Below are 22,614 nucleotides of genomic sequence, written 5' to 3'. Positions count from 1 at the left end.
GGGATCCGCCTTCAAGCACGCGCATACATACGCGGCCAAATCAGCTACGGCAAACCTCCGTGCACCTGGCTGTTCCTCCTCTATAGCCTGGAAATTCTACTATACGGCTGCACTTCCAAAGAGCGGAATTACGGTTCGAGAACTTTGGAACGCTTAGATAATTTCGGAATTTTAGAACTACTACTTTCAGCAATTGGCAAAACGCTCTATTGAGTCTCTCTCTCGGACCTGCACAAGTGCCACTGAAAACCCTAAGACGCCGTTTTTCAACTATAAGCGTAACTCCAAACTTCTCACGCCGTTGTCGCCCATGCACTGATATTAAATATGTATGCTAACTACAATATCGTCTGCATACATTCAGCGTTATATATTGGTTGCTCTACCAATACTCCATTCTGTTTTTGCCAAAGGTTAAACCCTGTGGCTGCTCAGTTTAGTTCCCTTTCCACTCCCCCTTTACTACAGCCGATAAAATGAAGCAGTGACAATGGACAGCTCTGTCGCAGCCTTTCGTTAACATTTTCTGTGCTCTCCACACTTAAGCCTTGCCGCGGAATGTGAACTTTACTCTCAGCGTATATTTCATTCGGCAGTTTCGTGATGACTTCGTTCACACCTTTCGCTGTCAAAGTATTCCACAAAAGATTTCTGCTATGTAAACATGTACGCCAGATATCTGGCGCAGACCTTAGTTATCGGCAGCGAAAGATCGTTGGATTTTTGCTCTGAGCACGAGCTCGCGTGGCTGCGGCGGATCACGCAAGTGCACGTGTTGTGTTCTCGGCGTATGCTAGAGAACGCACGATGGCCGCAGTTAACCCGTTGCCCTATAATTATCCACTGCGGCGTCCTTCGTAGCACGTGTGCGAATTTGAAACATGGAACTCAGCCAAACATCGCCGCGTGCGCCATGTCTAAGTGCCAGTTTATTCGACTCGCACCTGGCGACCGTACTTGTGCCAGAGCGCCAACATCGCAAATGTTCGTCAAGCAAAGACGAGTGTGAGTTGCACTTAACACTAATTCACACTCGCACGTTGAACACTTTCTCCAAGAACTCCTGCGGTCTGGCAGGGCTGGCGCTGACCACCCTGACGACGGGATCCCTGTTGGGAGAGCCTGCGGCAAAGTTCACCTGCAAGAATAAGGCACACGGCGTGTTTGTTTTGATAAAACATAGTAGACGTGGCGGTTCGTGTGCATTCTGTACCTTGAATTGGACCTTGAATCTCTCGAGCAAGAAGTTCCACTTGAGCGCGGTGAGGTCGTTTTCGGACAGGCCCTTGAACTCTTCCACCTTCGCAAGCACACAACGGGACACATGAAAAGGGAGACGAAACAAAAGAAGTTCACGTCCGCCTGATTCACCCAGTCAGGACAACAACAACGCTGGAGAAGGCAGCGCGTTTCGCAATGCGAAAGCTCGTATTCTTTTGTGGGTGCGTTGCCTCCCATTCGGCATAGATGCCCATTTCAATAAAAGGGGCCCTCCGCCTGCAGAAATTGCAGTGGTGGCTTGGGAACTTATCGGCCATAAGCTAGCGAAACCGCTCATAGAGGGCAGCTCGACAAAGCCCTCCTCCTGGGTGGGACCTAACTCTTGCCATCGAAGGCGTGGCTTATCAGCAGTAGCGAATTTCAAATAAACATGCGCTTCTAGGTAGCGCAACTAAGAATGCCTACACATATTTATACCGCTTATTACACATACCGCTTATTAATGAAGCTAACGAATCTTAACATAAACAGTAAGATTACAAATTGGGTAGCTAATTTTTTTTAACCAACCGAAGTCAATCAGTTACGTGAATGGGTACTCATCTTCACTTTCGCATGGTTCGGTCCTGGGTCCAATATTATTTCTGGTCTATATTAACGACATAGGAAACACTTTATCTTCTACTATAAGGTTATTTGCAGACGACTGTATCATCTACAGACGAATTAGTAACGCCGAAGACGAGAACTCATTACAGGTAGACCTCGACAAACTCGCATTTTGGTGTTGCCAGTGGCAAATGGAAATTAACATTTCTAAATCTAAGGCCATGACGTTCACGAGAACACATAATCCAGAATTGAGCTACTACACGATTCAAGGAATCCTTGTTGAGAAAGTATCCACATTTAAATATCTCGGAGTTCATTTATCTTCTGATTTATCTTGGAACGAGCCCACTAATACTATAACCAGTAAGGCATCCAAAATACTCGGCTTCATTAAACGTAACTTATACTTGGCGAACTCTGCTACTAAGTTATTAGCATACACTACGCTTGTTCGTTCAAAGGTAGAGTACGCATCCATTATTTGGAATCCGCATCAAACCTATCTGATCGATCAGCTCGAAGCAATGCAAATAAAGCAGCAAGATATATCACAAAAAAATACTCGCGAAACAACAGTGTTACGTATATCAAGGAATCACTTTCATTGCCCTCTCTTCAAAACCGCCGACTAATAACATTGTTATCACATTTTGACGCGCTTTATCATAGTAGATCACCGTTCCGCGAATCTTACATCAATGCAGCTCATAGTATTTTTCAGCGGTTTGATCACCCATTTAAAGTGCAACCCCTTTTTGCTCGCACTAATCTGTACCGTCATTCACCATTACTTTTGGCAATATATCATAGGAACAAACTACCGAGGGTCATTGTATCTGCCATTAACCACGATGTTTCTGTTAACAAGTTGAAGGTTTTTCTAAATGTGTGGTTATTTCTGTGTTGAGTGCTTACTTGCGTATGTTATTCTTTCTGTATATAATTATGTCACTGGATCTTTCCAATGTTCTTTTTTACACGTTTGTAATTGTAACTGTCTGCCCCCCCCCCCACCCCCCCACGTGATGCCCAAACGGGCCTTTAGGATATATGAATAAATAAATAAACACTGTGTACATGCTCGAAGCATGGCATGTGGGAGACAGTCCGCGCACGTTTCTGCGCGTTGTTCTGTCCGGCGGGATTAGCGAAGGTTAATTTTGGCTCGTTATAGAGGAAATGACCGGCACTTTCACGTATTATCCACATGCGATATGACCATCAGCCAGAGGTGGTTATTACTAAATGTAATAACAGATATACGAACCTCTCTGTGAGCCCTCGCACAACATTGACGGGAATGCCGAGGACAATGCAAGTGGTGGATTTTTTCAGCGAATTTAAGGGTTAATCTTTTTGTTCCAACCTTCCTGCCTCCTAATCTCGAGCGCTAGCAGAGCTCGTTCACGGTACAAGCACAGCATGCGCGCTTCTTCCCTCTTTCCACTACTACCGGCGCGCCTTGCGATATGCCGGTGGAGTGGCGAAACTGCCGTGAAATGGGGAACCAGCGCTGGCCAGGAGGCGCTACGACATTTCTCATGCTTTACTAAAATATGCTGAAACCGTCCGATAGGGAGGCTACGAAGATGGCACGACATATTTAGCGATAAGAAACGTGCGCCTGTATCAATGTTTGTCTAGCCCGATGCGGCCAGCCAAGTTCTGTCCATGGCCATGCGCGCTGCGTAGAGCGCATGCGCTGCTACGTCCTAGCACGTCGGTTCCCTGCCGTTTGAGGAGCCGTGAAAAGTGTGACTCAAGACAATCGGTGAATTTGCTGACACGAAATCACTGCGTGTGCTACTGGAAACTGCGTCTACCGCTCGCTAGGCTGTGTGTTACGGCGCTGCTGTCGGCACGCGAAGCTTCAGCGCTGGTTGCCCATATCGGCCCACTCTGGCCGCGATCGCGGAGTGTCCTGCCCTCACCGTGATTCCGAGGAGTCCCTCAGCCGTGCGTCCGCTCAGGCGTGACCGTTCCACTGATCCCGTGTGGTCCGCCCACATGACCGGGATGTCCAGTTCTTCCGCAGACTGCGGTTCCGCCTGGCCCATGGCCACGGGACACGTACCGTTCGTGCACAGGAGCTGGCCGGGTCTCAGTCGGAAGTTGCAGTGACCGCTGCGTGAGACCACATTGGAGAAACGCGTGAAATTCGGCCTGCGTAATGCTTTATAGGCCTCCCCCCTTTCTTCTACGTGAAACCTTGCCTTTTGGTCGGCATGGTCTCGTCCATACATCAGCAACAGTAATCTAACGTTCTTAAAGGCAATTTAGCCGGCATTCGCATCGCTTAAGCTTCGAAGGAAACGCGATCGACATTTCTATGGCCGCATATTCACAGCAATATTCTGACGACATGAAGCATAGCGGCTGCTGCACTGAGGGGATTAATCCGCTGGTCCGTACGGATGACGTGACATACAAACGAAGCTTCGCTGAAGGTAACGTGCCAGCTTGACAATACCGAAGAATCCTTTCGGCGGTTTAGACTCACTCAGACACTTACTAGGCAGCTGTTAACACAGCTGATACCGTTGGTGCTTCCCGCTGGGTGTGCTTCCTACGACGCATAAAAATATATACATATTTCAGGCCGTCACGAACTCTCGCCGAAGCTAACGTGCACTTAATTGTTTCCGACAGAATTACTCGGGAAGTATATTAACAAGTGACTGTGGCACATGCCCAAATATACTGGAAGCACAGTGGATAACCTTCGCGCAACGATCCGCCGTGTTGACTCTGCTAAGCACGAGGTCGTGGGTTCAAATCCTGGCAGCTACGGCAGCATTTCGATGAGGGCGAAATGTAAAAACGCCTGTGTACCATGTATTAGGCGCACGTTAAAACACCGGGTGATCAACGTTGATCCACAGTCTTCCGCTACGCCGTACTTCATAATCACGTCGCGGTTTTGAAACGTGAAGCATCGGGATTTCATTTCTTCTTTCTCCACCCCCCCCCTTTTTTTTTTTTGACGCAACGGAGACATTTACGAAAATATATACGAAGTCAGTCGGCTGACAACATCAGAGCTTGTGGTTCAATACACATAGTTGGGCTCACATCACGATGATGTAAATGCGCTTAAACGACGCGGGCAAAGGACGAGACACACATAGCTAAACTTTCAACCTGCTTATTCGAAAATCCAGTCGTCACCTGTGCACACGTGACTTGCGCGCTGCACTCATTGGACATGCAAAAACCGAAATTCCTTTTCTGCTGACGTCAAGCACGCGTTTTTTCCCGTTTCATCACATATCCACTTCGCCTCGATAATAATCAAGCCTCGCTCATTGATTAGGATTCCGGGCTATATAACGGTGCAGCTATCAAATTCTAGATTGCAGGTGCACTTTTTTTGCAGTGCGTGGCGAGATGCCCGTTGTCGCCGTTTCTGACATTATTGCAGTGTTTCTTCAAGCGGTTACTTGGGCAGCGACCGGTTTGCCCGACATGCAGGGTGGGCCAGCTAACTTTAGCCAGAGTTTAAATATATGCGAATGCCACGTATACCTGGACAGAACAATGGTAACGTTGTTTGCCGTCGCTTGGGGATACTCAGATTATCTTTCATTCCGACTAATTAAATAATTAGTCTTCATTAATTAATCAACTTCTCATATTATAATTACATTGTAAAGAACGGCGGGTTGCACAACAAGATTGTCACCTTGCCACCCGATTACGACAAGGGGTGCAAGACGCGCACCTCCCGCTCTCCGCCGCTGCAGCTGCGAGGCGTTCAAAGAAGCGACCTTTGCGCTGGAATCCGCCGCCTTCCTCCAGCCCGCTTCGACATTGTGACAAGACGAGTTTGGTGTGTGGACAATGATTCCAGAGTTCCTCAACGCGGCGCTGATCTGACACGCCTGAAGAAGCTACCGCGGGAACGTCTTATTTTTGCGCTCTCACGGTTCCGCATGTTGCAAAACAACGAGCGTCCCTCGAGCGGCGTCGATTTTCCGGAACGGCACCACCTTCAACGCCGTCGCTTGGGCTTCGGAATGTGTGTGCCTTTGTGTCTGTAAACTGGTCTTCAGAGCAGCTGCGAGTTGGTGGTGTGTAAAGGAACAGCCGCCGCGTCGTAGGACCAGCGGATCGAGTGTATAAAAACTGTGGTTGTGCGATTGTTGGACGCACTTCTCTTGAGCAGTCATGTTAGACTGGTTCACTTCTCTCATGCAGTCCTGTTGGACTAATACTATTTTTCTCAAACAGTCATGTTAGACTGAGTTAATTTTCTGTAAATAAACCCCTTTTTCCTCGTTCTCGATGAGAAGCAGTTCTTCACTTCATCAACGATCTCAGCGTAAATAAGTTGGACGACGGCATGGGCCAGCTACCTTCGAATTCATGCCGTACTCCAATCTTGGCAAAGGACCACGGACGAAGGGATTGAGCCCCCAATCCTGACAACTGGCTGACAGCGGTGGGATGGACTTTGCGACATGGTGCTGTATCTGTGGTGAGTGCTTGGTTTTTGCTTTGACTCTCTAGGCTTCATTTTGTGGTTGTTCTGTTTAGAACAGTAGGGAAGCTAGATTGTTGTGTGTTAGCTAGGTTGTGTTTTCCTAGCTAGATTTAGAGAGCAGAATCAAGGCAGTAAAGCAGCAGTCATGGAGTTAAGGACACTGCTGAGAGACGAGTTGTTGATTGTTGGTGAGGAACTGGGCCTAGATGTACGCAAGGAAATGCTCAAAGCGGAATTATTGGAGCTAATTTCCAATCAGGCCAGTGAGCAAGATATTGAAATGGGATTGGAACTTCTCAAAAAGAGAGAGAAACGGGAAAAAGAAAGAGAAGAACGAGACAGAGAAAAACGAGAGAGAGAGGAACGCGATAAAGATCGCGAGATAACAAAAATGCAACTTGAACTTGAAAACAGACGTTTGGAGTTGTCTCAAGGAAGTGAAGGAGCTCTGGGTCGATCAAGTGAGGCAGAATCGTACCGCATGGACAGGCTATTAAAGCCATATGAGGTCGGGACCGACATAGGCTTGTTCCTAAGCAATTTTGAAAGGACTTGCGAAAAGATGAACTTCGGTCCGAGTACATGGCCACAGCGGTTGCTGTCTATGTTGCCGTGTGAGGCGGCGGAAGTAATCGCCAGACTAAGTGTGCAGGATGCATATGATTATGCGAAAGTTAAGGCTAGTCTCCTGAAGAAATACCGCCTTTCAGCCGAAGCTTTTCGGCAAAGGTTTAGGAGCACAGGCAAGAAAGATAGCGAGGGCTATCCGGAGTTTGCATATAGCTTAAAGGCCAACCTAGTCGAGTGGCTTAAAAGCGCGGAAGCGTACGACAGCAGAGACATGATCATTGAATGCATGTGTCTAGAGCAGTTTTACAAAACCATTCCCCAAGCTGTGAAACTGTGGGTGCAAGATAGAGGTAATGTAAACACTGTGGAAAGGGCGGCTGAATTAGCCGAAGAGTACGCAACCCGTAGAAAGTTGAACGCCGAGGAGGGAAACTGGGACGGTCGAAATGGACCGCGGAAGCCATTTCCGTTCAAAAAGGGTGCGCAAGCTAGACGATCCGAGCCTGTAGACATGGCGGAAAAGCCCGCAGAAAAGAGCGAGGAGAAAGTTAACGGAGAAACCGCACAAAAAGAACAGAAAAGAAAATTCCAATCTGTCAGACCAATTCGCTGTTACAAATGCCACCAACTGGGACATATAGCTGTAAACTGCGAGAAGCCAAGCGTAGTTTTTTCCTACGTAGAGGAAAAGGATGAGAATATGGAACTTTTAAGTCCATATCTCCACGACCTGCAAGTTAATGGAAAACCATGCCGAGTGCTAAGAGACAGTGCCGCCACGCTGGACATTGTCCATCCGTCTTACGTGATGGTAGAGGACTTCACCGGAGAAGTAGCATGGATAAAACAGGTTGTAGAAGAACACAGCGTGTGTCTGCCCATGGCCAAAGTCAAAATCACTGGACCATTCGGGGAGCTAGAGACTGAGGCTGCAGTTTCCAAATTTTTGTCACTGCAGTATCCCTACATCTTTTCGAATCGTTCGAATCAGTTACTGCGTGACAGAGGGCTCAAACTGGGAGAGGGCACAGTACAGGCATTGACCAGAGGCCAAGCTCGTAAGATCGCGGCGCTTTCGGCTGAAAATGTTCAAGCTCCTCCAGCTGAAGCAGAAAAGGGGATAGCTTCAATACCCGAATCCGAGCTAGGCCCGACGGACAAAAGAACAGTTGAGGAGAGCCTGCCAGTTGACCAGCTCAATGAGAGCGTAGCACTAGAGTGTCAGAGTTCTAGCCTGCAGGAAGAGCATGCAGACGCGCTCCCAAGCGAGACAGGGTCGTTATTATCACCGGCCTCAAAGAACTTTGATCAACTCTTACGCGTGGATAGAGAGTCACTGGCAGCTGAGCAAAAGAATGATGAGAGCTTAGCTAAATTACGGGACACAGCTAAAGAAGGCATTGCTAGGCGCAACGTAACGATACATGAGAAAGGAGGATTGTTGTATCGGCATTACAGAGATCGAAAGAGTAGGATTTTAGATCAGTTAGTCATACCTACTAAGTATAGGGAGGACCTTTTGAGTCTTTGTCATGGAAATGGGTGGTCCGGCCACCTAGGCATAAACAAATCAAAGGAAAGATTGCTTATGGAATACTACTGGCCTGGCTGTTTCAAAGATGTAGAAAACTTTGTAAGATCATGCGACGCCTGCCAGCGTTCTGGTAAACCAGGAGAGACTTGGAAAGCTCCACTGAAGGTAGTGCCCTTAATAACAGAGCCTTTCAGACGGCTTGTAATAGACACGGTAGGGCCTCTTCCAAAAACAAAATCAGGCTACAGGTACTTGTTTACCATGCTGTGTCCGGCCACCAAGTTTCCAGAAGCAATCCCTTTGAAAGAGCTCAGCTCCACCGAAGTAGTAGACGCGCTTTTGACAGTGTTTGCACGAGTTGGGTTTCCAGCCGAAATTCAGGCAGATCAAGGGTCAGTATTCACGAGCGCACTGACTTCCACATTCTTGCAAAAGTGCGGGGTAAAGTTAATTCACAGTTCTGTCTATCACCCTCAGTCAAACAGTGTAGAGAGGTGGCATTCGGTGCTTAAGCGAGTTTTGCGTGCGCTCTGTTACGAGCACAAGGAGGACTGGGAGAACTGTCTGCCGGCAACTTTGTTTGCTTTGCGAACGGTTCCACATGAAGCGACAGGGTTCTCACCAGCAGAACTAGTGTATGGGAGGACACTCCGGTCTCCACTGAGAATGTTAAGAGAGATGTGGGAGGAAAGAGGGGAGAGTCCAACCGTGGTTGAATACGTGCTAAATTTACTGGAACGGCTAAGCGCAACCCGAGAACTAGTCGGAAAGGACATGGAAATAGCTCAAAGGAACGCCAAATTCTATTACGACAAGAATGCGAGGCTTCGTACGTTTAAAGTCGACTTAACGATGAAAGCGGAAAAATGTAGGTTTGGTGGTTCGCAGGTTACTTATCTGGGCCATGTTGTCGGTCAGGACATGAGACGGCCGGCTGAGCTGAAAATAGCGACGATTGGAGATTTTTCTCAGCCGCGCACGAAAACGGACGTTCGTTCATTTTTGGGACTTGTGGGGTACTATCAACGGTACATTCCGAATTACTCGCAATTGGCAAGTCCATTAACAGACGCCCTCCGAAAGGGAGCACCGAGTAACGTACTCTGGGATAAGGACAAAGAGAACGCTTTCCAAAGTTTGAAAACGCTATTGGTTTCTCGCCCTGTGCTTCGCGCGCCAGACTACACAAAGGAATTCATAGTTCAATGCGACGCAAGCGACAGAGGTATGGGCGTGGTACTTAGTCAAGTCGGCGACGATAACGAGGAGCATCCTATCCTCTACGCCAGCCGTAAACTAAATGTAAGAGAGGAAGCCTACAGCGCTTCAGAGAAGGAATGCGCTTGTTTGGTTTGGGCCGCCCAGAAGTTGTCGTGTTACTTGTACGGAGCGAAGTTCATCTTCGAGACCGACCACTGTCCTCTGACGTGGCTCAATCAAATGTCACACAAAAACGGCCGCTTGCTCCGATGGAGCCTCACTCTCCAAGAGTACAACTTCTCCGTTAGATATAAGAAGGGAAAGTTGCATAGCAATGCGGATGGTTTGAGCAGGCTAATTTGAATTCTGCGTTTGAGGGTCCCGCCTAAATTTTAGGGTTACTAGTGTTAAATTTATTAAGCGAAGAAGATCCCCTCTCATTTAGCAGGATTCCCTCCATGATTGCTGAATTTGTCAGCAGGAATTTGCTTCAGAAATTGGCATAGTGAAATGCAGCATTTTTTTTGTTTCTGCACTTATGTTGTTGTTGTTTTTTTTGAAGCCTAGCGAGTCTAAAGTGAGAGCCAATGCACGTCATCTCGGCGCAGAGCCGTGTTGTGGGGTTCATTTTGCAGTTGCCTGTCCTTGTTGGATGTTTTGGGGCGGTGACATCAATGCACAAGTGGTCGCTGCGAGCCAAGACATCAATCCCCCCCTGACCAGCAGCCGTTCTCTTCCTGCCTAGCGGTTGTCAGCGCTAGACAGTCGAGACTTTTGGGGCCATGGAGGCGCTGTAAAGAACGGCGGGTTGCACAACAAGATTGTCACCTTGCCACCCGATTACGACAAGGGGTGCAAGACGCGCACCTCCCGCTCTCCGCCGCTGCAGCTGCGAGGCGTTCAAAGAAGCGACCTTTGCGCTGGAATCCGCCGCCTTCCTCCAGCCCGCTTCGACATTGTGACAAGACGAGTTTGGTGTGTGGACAATGATTCCAGAGTTCCTCAACGCGGCGCTGATCTGACACGCCTGAAGAAGCTACCGCGGGAACGTCTTATTTTTGCGCTCTCACGGTTCCGCATGTTGCAAAACAACGAGCGTCCCTCGAGCGGCGTCGATTTTCCGGAACGGCACCACCTTCAACGCCGTCGCTTGGGCTTCGGAATGTGTGTGCCTTTGTGTCTGTAAACTGGTCTTCAGAGCAGCTGCGAGTTGGTGGTGTGTAAACGAACAGCCGCCGCGTCGTAGGACCAGCGGATCGAGTGTATAAAAACTGTGGTTGTGCGATTGTTGGACGCACTTCTCTTGAGCAGTCATGTTAGACTGGTTCACTTCTCTCATGCAGTCCTGTTGGACTAATACTATTTTTCTCAAACAGTCATGTTAGACTGAGTTAATTTTCTGTAAATAAACCCCTTTTTCCTCGTTCTCGATGAGAAGCAGTTCTTCACTTCATCAACGATCTCAGCGTAAATAAGTTGGACGACGGCATGGGCCAGCTACCTTCGAATTCATGCCGTACTCCAATCTTGGCAAAGGACCACGGACGAAGGGATTGAGCCCCCAATCCTGACAACATGAAAATTATAGATGAGAAAATTGTAGAGCGACATGAAACGCTCCCGATACAGCTTTCCTTGGCTCAATACGTGTTGCATGAAAGTGTTTTTCCGAGCGTGAAAGAAGCCCACAAATGCACGCAAAATTGCCGCGCGACTGGCCGTTCGAGGCGCTTTGCGTGTATTCGCAGGCTTAATTCTTTCACGCTTAGGAAAGCACTCTTATGTAACACGTATTGAGCAACAGAAAGCTGTATCGGGAGCGTTTCATCTCACTCTACAGTTTTCTCATCTATACTTTTCATCTAATTATAATATTTGAGAAATTGATTAATTAGGACGTATGTAATTATCTAGGAGGAAAATAATTATCTGAGTATCTCCAAGCGACGGCAAACAACATTACCTTGGTTCTGTCTAGCTACGTGGCATTCGCGTATTTTTAAAATCTGTATATATACCATTCTCCAGGAGAGCGGAATTCTATAAACGACGCCCGTTTGACACTCAACGAATTTTACTTTTTGAAAGCCGCCTGGTTGCACTGTGGACCTTAAAGTAAAATGAGTAAAAAGTAAAAAGAGCTTTCAAGCCAAACGCCGTTCTCCTCGCGAGCGTCGCGCTCCCAGACAGAGTCGACGTCAAAAGCGCACAAGTGCGCGTACACGCACATGACGGCGTTGCGACGTCACTCACAGTGACACATGATTTCGAGAACTATTCAAGGCAACGTATATCGGGTTATTGGTTTAATCTGTTGCTTTGATAGACGAATTGAAATTAAAAGAAATAATAGAACATACAAACGAGATGTATGCGTGTCCTTGTCTACTTCGTATCGTATGAGAAGCCAACAAACAAAGACACCAAGGAAAAGATAGGGGACATTACTTGCACTTACTAATTGAATTAAAGAAATAATAAATTATTGGCTCTGAAAGTAGATGAAAAAGACAACTTCCCGCAGGTGGGGAGTGATCTCGCGTCTTCGCATTGCGCGTGCGATGCTCCGGCCAATTGAGCTACCGCGGCGCGGTTTCCCCATCCACTTTCTTGGGTATTTGGGTGTTATTACTAGAACTAACCTTGGAAGTGTTAGCCAGCGCCACCACTCACAAACCTTGGCGGCGGATGTGGAACATCCTTTCTGCCGCAGGCGTCACGAGTTCGTGAACTTTCTGGCTGAAGGCAACTGGTCAATAAACCCGCACAAAAAATCGGGCCCCTCGGTTTAACCCCCTTTTTTCTCGTCCTTACATAACGAGGGTCTCGAATCCGGCAACGTTGATGCCGGAACGCGAGAGAGAAAGAAGGCGGGGCCCGTGACGTATTCGTCATGCTATCCTCCGGCTCCGGTATGGGAAAACGCAGGGAAGAAATTTCGCTTGCGGAGGCTAGACGGGGCAAGTGGAGAGTGTCCTGTTGGCGGTGACGCTCCTACGTTCCTGTAAGACACGGGGCTGTCGCGTAAATTGTGAATGTGCCGCATGGCTGCCGCTGACAGCTGTGCCTAACAGTTAACGGGTTCTGCAATCGTCTCGACCTGCTCTCTCTTCTCTTTTTTCTCTCTTTGTCCCCTCCCCAGGGCGCTGAGTCGTGCTCCCTTAAGGGCTGCAGAAAATAGCACCTCTTCTTCTTCACAATCACACTCTCTGAAATCATGGGTTCGCGGCACTCTTTCTATCTCTGCCATTATTGAACCAATTTGAAAATTCTTGCTGGAGAACAATCCTTAGAGGGCACGTAGCAACTTCCAGCGTATAGCCAAAATGTCGTACGTGGCCCGGTAAGGGACCCTTTAACGCGAACTTAGGTATTGGGGCCACTAGATATTTTCCCCTCTTGAGTAAATTTCCTTGATATCAGCGTGGGTGCCGTATGCGCGGACTTCACAGCGGCGCCGCCAGAATGCGCACCGTGTCCAGAGGGAAGAGCGAGAGAGGAGCGCAGCTGCCGCCTCAGCCGTGCTCGCGTAGTTCATCGCAGATCTTCCGAAATTCAAATGCGCTTAGCATTCCTAGGGTACTTCACGCACTTTCCGAGGACGCATGGCTGGCTCTTATCTATATATCGCCTGCATATATGTATGCCTCTAACCTCGTCAACTTCTCTACGGTTTCTGCGATATTTCCACGCGCTGTACCCACGTTCAGTCTGCTACGCGCGCCGGATTTACAGGCCACCTATAGGCGCGACTTAAAGGCCCACTTACTATAGGCCCATTTGTAGAGCGCCACTTATAGGCCACGGAACTTCGGAATGCACGCGATCGCCTTGCAGTGATTCGAGCAAGGAGATTTCCGACAGTGACTGCGTGCGGTACGGAGGGTCGAACACGTTGCACAGAGTGCTTCAACTGGAATGGATATACGCGGCACTCGGGGGGTGGCATGTACGCGACGTCACTGACCACCGCGACGCCACCAGGCGTGCGCCAGGTCCGTCAAGGTCCAACTGGTTGAGGAAGGCGAACAGGACGCCGCCGAGGGGTGTCATGTTGCCGCTCTGCATCCTGGAGGCCACTTCGCGGTTCACCTGGCTGGCCGTGTACACCGTCGTGTCCACTGCGAAGGTCATTGCAGAACAACTTCACTCTGAGGGCACCTGCTGGGTCTTTCTTTCTAATCTTGTCCCGGTGCAATAATCGTCATTCTTTAACGCTGCGCTCGCGGTACACTTCTAGGTCTCGAACGGCATTTGCGTTATAAGCGTACCACAGCATTATTAACGAGAAAATACCGAACACAAAGTTTCAAAGAAAGGAAACTCAAGCTACTTAGATGACGATTATTGTTTGGGGACGAGATACGCCCCAAAGTGTGTGACGTGCAAAGACGTGCTTTACAGGCAGCAACGAAACATGCGTTGGCTCCGCCTATCAAATTAACAGCCGCGGAATGCACGACGACGTTTGAACTGGCGTTTACTTGAAACCAGTGGCGTACTAACTATTTCTCGAGTGGTGGTGGTGGTTGAGGGGGGGGGCAAATTCTCTCCCCCCTCTCTCCCTCTCTCTCTCCCTCTCTCTCTCTCTCTCTCTCTCTATATATATATATATATATATATATATATATATATATATATATATATATATATATACGTTTGAAAACTTGCCCGTATGTAATGCTTTGGAGCACTTCCTGTTGGGAATTTTTAAAAAGCCAGTAATTCACATCAAACACACATGTTACTTTACCATAACATTTACCATGGTGCCCTCCCTCCCTTCCGCCCCCCTCTAGTTCCGCTAGTTTCGATATGGATTGAGTTCGCTGTTCTCCCAGGGCAACGGGATAAATGTTTTGCTCGCAAAACACATTCACAAAGCTCCAGATCGCTTGCATGCATAATTTACTGCAAATGTTACAATTAGTCCGCTTTATTTGAACTTTACTAAATATTGCCCATATAAGGGGGGGGGGGGGAGGACGCCCTTCATTTTCGGCAAATATAAACGAAATGTCTTGTTTAGTTTACCGAGGACATCGCTAAAACCAAGTGGGAACGTGTTATGACGCTTGAAAATAGACGGAAAAAGAGGATGGCTCAATAATTATTTGAAACGCTTCTAATTTGACATGGAACGTAAAAATATCGCACATTGCAGTTACCATGTCCCTCCTCCCCTTTCCCAAATAATATAAACCTGTTGTAACCTATAGCTATGTAGAGACACTGGAAGGCATAGCTGATAGCGGCCATTTCACACGCTCTAACACTTGAATAAGATTTCCTTCTTCTTCTTTTTTTTTTACAATGACCATGTTTCATCCCAACACATTTAACTTCGCACAGAGAGTTTTCATAGCGCACCTGCAATTCTCGCTAAATTTAGTCCTGGTGGATTTCATAGTTCTGCCAGGGCAGCGGGCTCATTTCATCTCCGCTCGTTAGACACGCTCATAACACTCTAGTGTGCTTGCATGCGTAATTTATTTGGAAAGCCCCAATTACCCACCTGTTTTGAACTTCACCTACACATCATCTATTAGCGTATTTTTAGACACCAAACATAAAAAGCTACCTCCTTTAGTTCAGTGAGGGCACCAGGCGAAACTATTATATCACGCTTGAAAAAGTAAAAAGAAAGAAGATGAGGGTTAAATAATTATTCGTAACACTTTTAAATAAGCTAGAAACGTTAAAGCTAAGGGACAAGTTTCACTTTAAATGATGCATATTCCTTCAAAGTATAAAATATCTGAAACGCAGAGCTCTCTTGGGACATTTGGAAACCTATAGCTGACAGAGGCGTGACACTTTCGAACACTTGCTTGCATTGTTTTAATGCTGCATTTGATCAACACGTATTTACCATCGCACGTAAACTTGGTGTATTGTTCCTCTTATGTTCGCAAAATTTGACCTCAGTTGTAGTTGTAACTATGCCAGCGCAGCCGTCTAAGTTTTACACCGCTCGCAAAACAGGCTATAGCGCTATGGATCACTTGCATACATATTCTACTGGAAAATACGCATTTAACCCAGCCATTTGGAGCAATTCCTACACATTGGCCATACCATGCCCATAATTTTCCCCTGATAAAAATATGGTGCCTTGTTTAACTCACCGAGAACACAGGAGAAACAAACTACGAATTTCGTATGATATACGAAAACACATGAGAAAACGGGAGTTTGCTAGTTATCTGCAACACTTGCATTTTAAGGGGCACTAAAGCGAAACAATAAATCAGGTTAGACTAATAAAGCACTGTTTGAGAACTCTGCGGGCAGTCATTTCAAAATAACAGCTTGATTATTAGATGAGAAAATGAAGGTCGAAGTACCAGTATTTGAATTTCGTGCTGAAACCTTGCCGCCGGTACGTCAGTGTGACGTCAGGGATTCCAAAGTATGTTTTCGCATTTGGGCCGCGTTGGCTGAGTAGAGGTTCCCTAAACGGGCCATGTTTAATAGTTGATCCCTATAGAACACGATGTGGTCAATCCGTACCACTACATAATTAAGTAGGCCCTAGAAGATGCCATCAAAATTTATGACGTCACAGCGACCAGGTGCGGGAACTTCAAGGAGGCGTCGCCACCCGTCTTTCGTTTTTGCGCTTTTTCTGGCTTACCAAGCGTCTTATCGTGGTAAGAGTGGTGTTTTTGGCGTTGCAGATTTACTGATGCAGAAGAAATCGTTTTTCTCTTTAGTGTCCCTTTAAGTAGGAAAGTAAAAGTTTCGCAACGCATTCCGTTTAAGGTTCTCTCTATTTTAACGGAATTTCAGTCGTCGATCTCTTGTGCTGTTATTCTAGGAGTCTGGGAAACATTTCGGTTACCGGCAGTATAAAACCCTGACGCGCTTCAATGAGTAACTTTCTACGACGACTGTAATGAACCTACACAGAATAAGCACATATCGCTCGTCACTCAGAACATTGCTTCGTACTTCAAATAAGTATAAACACCGTGCACCACATATTTTACCGAGGACACCGGGGGAAAACAACTAAATGCCGTTTATAACGCATAAAAATGGGGAGAAAGCGACCATTCAGTAACGATTTTCAGAGCATAGAAGCAACCTACACAGTGCAAACTTTTGGAACACGTTGCCAAAAAGTGGTCCTCACTTGTTCAAGATACGAAATATCTGCTATTCTTGCTCCTTTCGGCAAAAAGTAATAGTGCAGCTCTTATTTATAAACAGCCTCAAAATGAAATCGTCAGTCAGAAGTGACACATGCCTTTAGCAAAAAATTCAATTCAGGGTTCTATTGGTATTCAAATGGCTCGGCACGTTCTGCCAAGGTCATTTTCACGAGCATACCTACGATATGTCATGATTACACAATAAAATTTTACAATTATGCCTGTAAAAAGCTTGACTATATCTTGATGGTGATAAGATACTCAGACTCTAACGCTATGCAGGCTACCTCTGGACAAAAATTAAATAGATCCAGCGTTTGATAATTTAACGATTTCATGCCGTAAGGCACACCAGTCGTTGGGCTCGGCTGATTATAATACCTTATCGCAACTTTCCACCTCGTCCGAAGGTTAAAGGTAGCAAGATGATTGTGTTTTTGAATACGGATATGGAGGTCCCACAAAAAATGGGCATGATGCAAGTTGCGCAAGCTGATATTTGTAAGCGCGGGAACTGCCCAGCGCCAGGCGTCCTCCGCAACGCTAGCGTGTATGGCGAATGCCACGCGTGCTCCGCTACGGGGCGTCCCGGCAAGGCACGAAAGACGATCCTCGCTATCGAAGCAGGGGATGCGTATATTGCAGAAATGCGTTATATACTTATGCGGCCGCTCTATTAAGAAAGGAAATTTAGCTTCAGGTGTAGTTTTGTTGGACTTTCCAGCATGTAGGCGAAAGTTAAAAATTAAATTATGGGGTTTTACGTGCCAAAACCACTTTCTGATTATGAGGCACGCCGTAGTGGGGGACTCCGGAAATTTCGACCACCTGAGGTTCTTTAACGTGCACCTAAATCTAAATACACGGGTGTTTTCGCATTTCGCCCCCATCGAAATGCGGCCGCCGTGGCCGGGATTCGATCCCGCCACCTCGTGCTCAGCAGCCCAACACCATAGCCACTGAGCAACCACGGCGGGTTTAGCCGAAAGTGCCCGCTTTCAAAAGTGTGTGCGTGTGGGGGGGGATGACATACTTTGCCCCCCCCCCCTTCTGAAAGTAGGGGGGGCAAGGGAGGCACTTGCCCCCCCCCCCCGGTAGATACGCCTATGCTTGAAACTTGTTTTATTTATTATTAAGTGAAAAAAGGTGGCAGGGTATTTTTCTTTAGGGCCGGGGATCACAAAGCTCTAAGCACTACTTAGAAGAAAAAAAAAACAGACAACGGAGAAAACAAGATTAATATAACAAATAACAAGGTTGACAGATAAACTTGATCTCTGTTAAAACAGCTGCCTAAGCACATTACTTTGTCAGTGTGTCTCATGAAGTTTGTCCTCCTTGTTATTTATTTATTCCTCGGCAAGTTTGAATTCATTCACTCCCACAAGTGTAGACAGTGCTGTGGAGACTGATAAGTCCTTCGTAGCCAGGATGATAGCGAGAATTAAGAAGCTGTTCCCAAAATTGTAGATTGGGTATTTTTTCGTCACTGGCCTAATTGACAAAATTCAGGCAACTCTGAAGGGAAGCCTATAGATAAAAAAAAAAAGCACTCACCGTAGGGTTCCTCGCCGGCGTCATCGCCTACATCGACGCCCTGGATGTAGTCGAAAAGTGCCACTGCTTCGGGCATATCTTGAAGACACAAGGCAATGCAAAAAAGAAAGAAGAAGAAGAAAAAGAAATGTGCAACACGGATTAGTTGACTTCACCGGAGAGCTCTGCAGTTCTGTTCGCGACTCTCTCAAGTGAAGAGTTTCTTCAAAATTCGATTTGCATTTATTGGACAGAAGAACGTTGGTTATCAGCCGATAAAAGGAGCCAACTTTCCCCACATTGAATTTCGCACCGAACCGCAGCACCATGACGTTAACATGACGTCACCGGTTTCAAAGTAGTTCGCGTGCTTTGGCCGCTTTTGTCCGTAAATCGTTCTAGAAACTAAATTGTGCTTCTCATATATTGTTAATTATTTTGCATGATGGTTCTCGTGCAACTCAGTAAAAATTTATTTATTTATTTATTTATTTATTTATTTATTTATTTATTTATTTATTTATTTATTTATTTATTTATTTATTTATTTATTTATTTATTTATTCGCTGTCCAAGCCCAGCAAAACGTTCAGTAATACTGGCCAGGAACGCAACATAAATTTACTGTACGCGACGGCACTGGGATGACTCGTAGATACCGGATGCGTGTATCACTGCGATTGGTGATGCATTATGTTGCAGTAAAGCAGCGTGTAAGCTGGAGTATAGCTATTGGAAAAAAAAAAGCACTCGTGCAACCTACGAAATGTACAGGCGTGCAAGAAATGTTCGGGAATATAATTGTTATTCGTCATCGAGCGCCTTCATTTCATAAGCAGCGTTGCATTGGTCGTCGGCAGTATGTGTATACTGCAAGAACAGATCTCAACGGTAGCGAACACCCTTTACAAGGGTGTTTATAAACACCCTCATTTTAAGTATGCTTGAAAGGTGCGACGAGAGGTGTACACCTATAAACACTCATTTAACACTCTTACGAGCGTTTATCTGTTCACTTATTAGCGCGGGAACTTGAAGCCAGTCTTTCATTTATGACACAGCCACCGTTTACAGCGAAGCTGTTAAGGGCTAGTTCCCCCAGGATCGTGTCCGTGATAATTCCGAAGATAGTGCAATGCCGGGCCGAACCGCGGCGGAGGTGCAATTACACAGCTTCGCTGGTCATCCTTACTCACACAGTGGAAGGGCACTGAGTTTTTTTTTCATTAGAGCAGGCTTGGCAAGCCAGGAGAACCTGTCGCAGTGGCTTAGCGGCTACGGTATGGCGCTGCTGAGCACGAGGTCGCGGTATCGAACCCCGGCCGCATTTCGGTGCGGGTGAAATGCAAGAAACGTCAGCGGATTGGGGGCACATCTCCTGGTGGTCAAAATTCATCCGGAGTCCGCCACTACTGCGTGCCCCACAATCGTATCGTGATTTTGGCACGTAAGACCCCAGGATGCAATTCAATCCAAGCCAGGAGAGGCGCTCTCGAAAAACTGCTGGCGAATCCTCTCTGGGATTCCCACATTAGGTCGCCACGGCTTTTGACAGCGTCTACTGGAGTATAGTCAATTGTTTCCCGCAGACATTGCATTCTAAAGAACCCAAGGCTCAACCACGAGTGAGTTTCCAGAACTTCTCTTGCGCCACAGGCGGCCCCAGAACGAGAAAGGTATATACTCGCTGACACGTGGCGTCACACTTAAGTGCCGGCGCGGGCGCGTCTTCCGCCATATAAATGAAGGCAGACCTTTTAAATAATTATTGACCAGTCTAAACAGATTTAGTGGTATCGTCACTATTAAGGGACAGAAGAATAATTTGAGCTGTATCACTTAATTGTGCTTCAACAGTGCCAAAAATGCTGTTATTACATGCAGTGGAGGAGGCACAGTAAGCCAGAAAAGACGCAAAAGCGAAAAGCGGCTGACGCCGCCGCCGTGAAGTTTTCACATATAAGCTTGCCGAAACGTCACAGATTTTGACTGTTCAAGCCTAGTCACGAGCAGAAGCGACAGCGCGAAGAGAAGGACCACAGCACTGTGGTCGGTGGTCGTAATCATGAACCAGCCCAAATGCGTGCCCTTCTGAAGCCTATAGTTATCATCGCTATAAAGATGGGCTGCACTGCATTCTGAAGGAGCCAAGAAACTGAACTTTCGAAAACGTCTATTGTGCCACAATGGTCTAAACACAAAAAAGGTGTGCAATATGCGTGACGTCACATTGACGTGCTCTGGTGTCAACTTTAAAGTTGGCGTCTAATTAGAAAAAAAAAAAGTTCCGGCTTTATTTCCTCTTCTGGTATAACATGACCGCCTTACTGCACAATTAACGGAAATGTATAGTTCTGAAAGAGTACTTTATCCGGGAAAAGTGGCTTTAACGATTATCGACCCTTTAACACCTTTAATATTTCTCGTGCAGAGTGAAGCCGGTCGGCGTTCTCCCTCACCTGGATTGACGGTGATCACCGTTCTCCCATCGGCAGACACCGTGAGCCCGAACACGTTGCCGAGTCGCACCCGTGCGTCGGCGATGTACAGCACTGCCAGGCCCGTTCATGCGCGCGAACGAACGACTCGCTGTTATTACATCACTCGATCGGCAGCACCAAATCCGTCTCTCACCTGTCTCCTTGGCCTTCCACAAGTTCGACAGGTAGATCAGTTCGTCGTCCCACCTGAACAGTACCCAGAGCACCTCGGTCACTTGTAGGTACGTACGTACGTACGTATGCGTGCGTGCGTGCGTATGTATGTATGTATGTATGTATGTATGTATGTATGTATGTATGTATGTATGTATGTATGTATGTATGTATGTATGTATGTATGTATGTATGTATGTATGTATGTATGTATGTATGTATGTATGTATGTATGTATGTATGTATGTATGTATGTATGTATGTATGTATGTATGTATGTACGTATGCATGTACGTATGCATGTACGTATGCATGTACGTATGTATGTATGTACGTACGTACGTATGTATGTAGTCAGCGATAACAAGTCAACAGTTAATATGAAGGCAAGGAAAGCATAAGTGTATAGGGAATGAAACTTTTCAGACCGTAGGTGAGTATTAACGTAAGGATCTTCACATTCTTAATGAATGAGTGAGAAATGAAATTGTTAAGCAGTTGCGGCTCTGTTGAAAGCACCGCCCAACCTCGTAGCGACAGCTTTCCTTCGTCCACCCTCTTGGGTTATATAACAAGTCTCGGGGCACCGTGCCCAGAGGCGTTAGCCGGTGCCACTGGAAGTCACAGCGGCGGACGTTGAACGTCCACTAAACAAGCGCTGCATTAAAGCGTAGGCGTCGCATGATCGTGTTTGCTGCCCTGCTCCTAAGTACGTTAAGACGCCACGCGGTATTATATAATAGTGACGCCAAAGTGGTTGCTTACAATGTCACCTTGAAGCCGAGGTGGGATTGGTCACACACGGTGACGTCTACCTTCTGTGCCTGTCTGCCGTCCTTGGTCGATATTGGGGTGACAGGCCCAACCTGCGAATGACAGAAAAAGGAGCAGTAAGTATTTTATGCATTCTGCTTAATTCGTAGACGTGCGATATAGAACAAGCTGGAAAATAAACGCATCGACGTGTGTGTCTGTTTGTTTGTGAGATGTATATACCGTGTACATCCTACGTGTGTACATCAGACTCGTCGGGGAAAAAGAAAAAGACACTTAAAATGCCAGGTTTGTGCTGCAGTCCCCAATTTCAAGTTACTTTCGTAAGCAAGGACTGTCGGCTGGGCTTTATCGCGCAGCCGGAGGAGTATATGCACGCACTGCTTCAAATTGCGCGCGCTGAATGGCCTTGATTGGCCCAGAAAGTCGTCGCTGGGAGATGACATTTGAACATCACCTATGCTTCCGGCTCCTGCTTTCCATGTAATCTCATGCTAACGGTTGTTTTGGAGTTTGGTACCCATACCTTTAAGCATATATGCCTTTAACGCTCTGAATTCATTAAAACGCGCGGCCTTCGAGATTTGTTCTTGTCAAAGAGAATGTCACGCTTCGAAATGGATTGCAGTGTCATGAAGTTTGATGACGCTTCGTAAACACAAATGGCTTGCATATCACTTTCTGTTCGTGAGACCGCTCAGCGACCAGCAGCTGCGCTGTTGCAGCCATCGAGTGCCGAGGCCATGGCCGAGGCATTAGCCCCGAGAACGAACACGAGCGGAGCGCCGCTCGCGTGACGTCAGGGCACGGACTCGCGCCTGTCGTCTGCTACAGTTCGGGCGTTGTCTGGGCGCTTTCTGCAGTGTTTTCGTT

General features: G+C 47.0%; 1 protein-coding gene across 3 annotated transcripts in view; it reads right to left on the bottom strand.

Annotated features, from left to right (window-relative positions):
• Positions 1 to 907: 907 nt before the first annotated feature.
• Positions 908 to 22,614, bottom strand: part of hdm (meiosis specific with OB domains hold'em) — a 61,443-nt gene continuing 39,736 nt past the window's right edge. For all 3 annotated transcript variants that reach the window (XM_065452805.2, XM_065452804.2, XM_070524454.1), the window contains 8 exons: positions 21,733 to 21,833; positions 20,948 to 21,000; positions 20,773 to 20,865; positions 18,335 to 18,412; positions 13,588 to 13,741; positions 3,765 to 3,957; positions 1,214 to 1,300; positions 908 to 1,138 (listed from right to left, as the gene is read on the bottom strand). In XM_065452805.2, the coding sequence (XP_065308877.2) occupies positions 1,028 to 1,138; positions 1,214 to 1,300; positions 3,765 to 3,957; positions 13,588 to 13,741; positions 18,335 to 18,412; positions 20,773 to 20,865; positions 20,948 to 21,000; positions 21,733 to 21,833 (870 nt within the window). In that variant the 3' untranslated portion in view covers positions 908 to 1,027. The remainder of the gene's footprint in view (positions 1,139 to 1,213; positions 1,301 to 3,764; positions 3,958 to 13,587; positions 13,742 to 18,334; positions 18,413 to 20,772; positions 20,866 to 20,947; positions 21,001 to 21,732; positions 21,834 to 22,614) is intronic.

This window comes from Dermacentor albipictus, chromosome 8 (genome assembly GCF_038994185.2).
Source record: "Dermacentor albipictus isolate Rhodes 1998 colony chromosome 8, USDA_Dalb.pri_finalv2, whole genome shotgun sequence".
Taxonomy (NCBI): Eukaryota; Metazoa; Arthropoda; class Arachnida; order Ixodida; family Ixodidae; genus Dermacentor; species Dermacentor albipictus.
The sequence above is the reverse complement of the archived record's forward strand: the minus strand, read 5'-3'. Positions and strand labels throughout refer to the sequence as shown.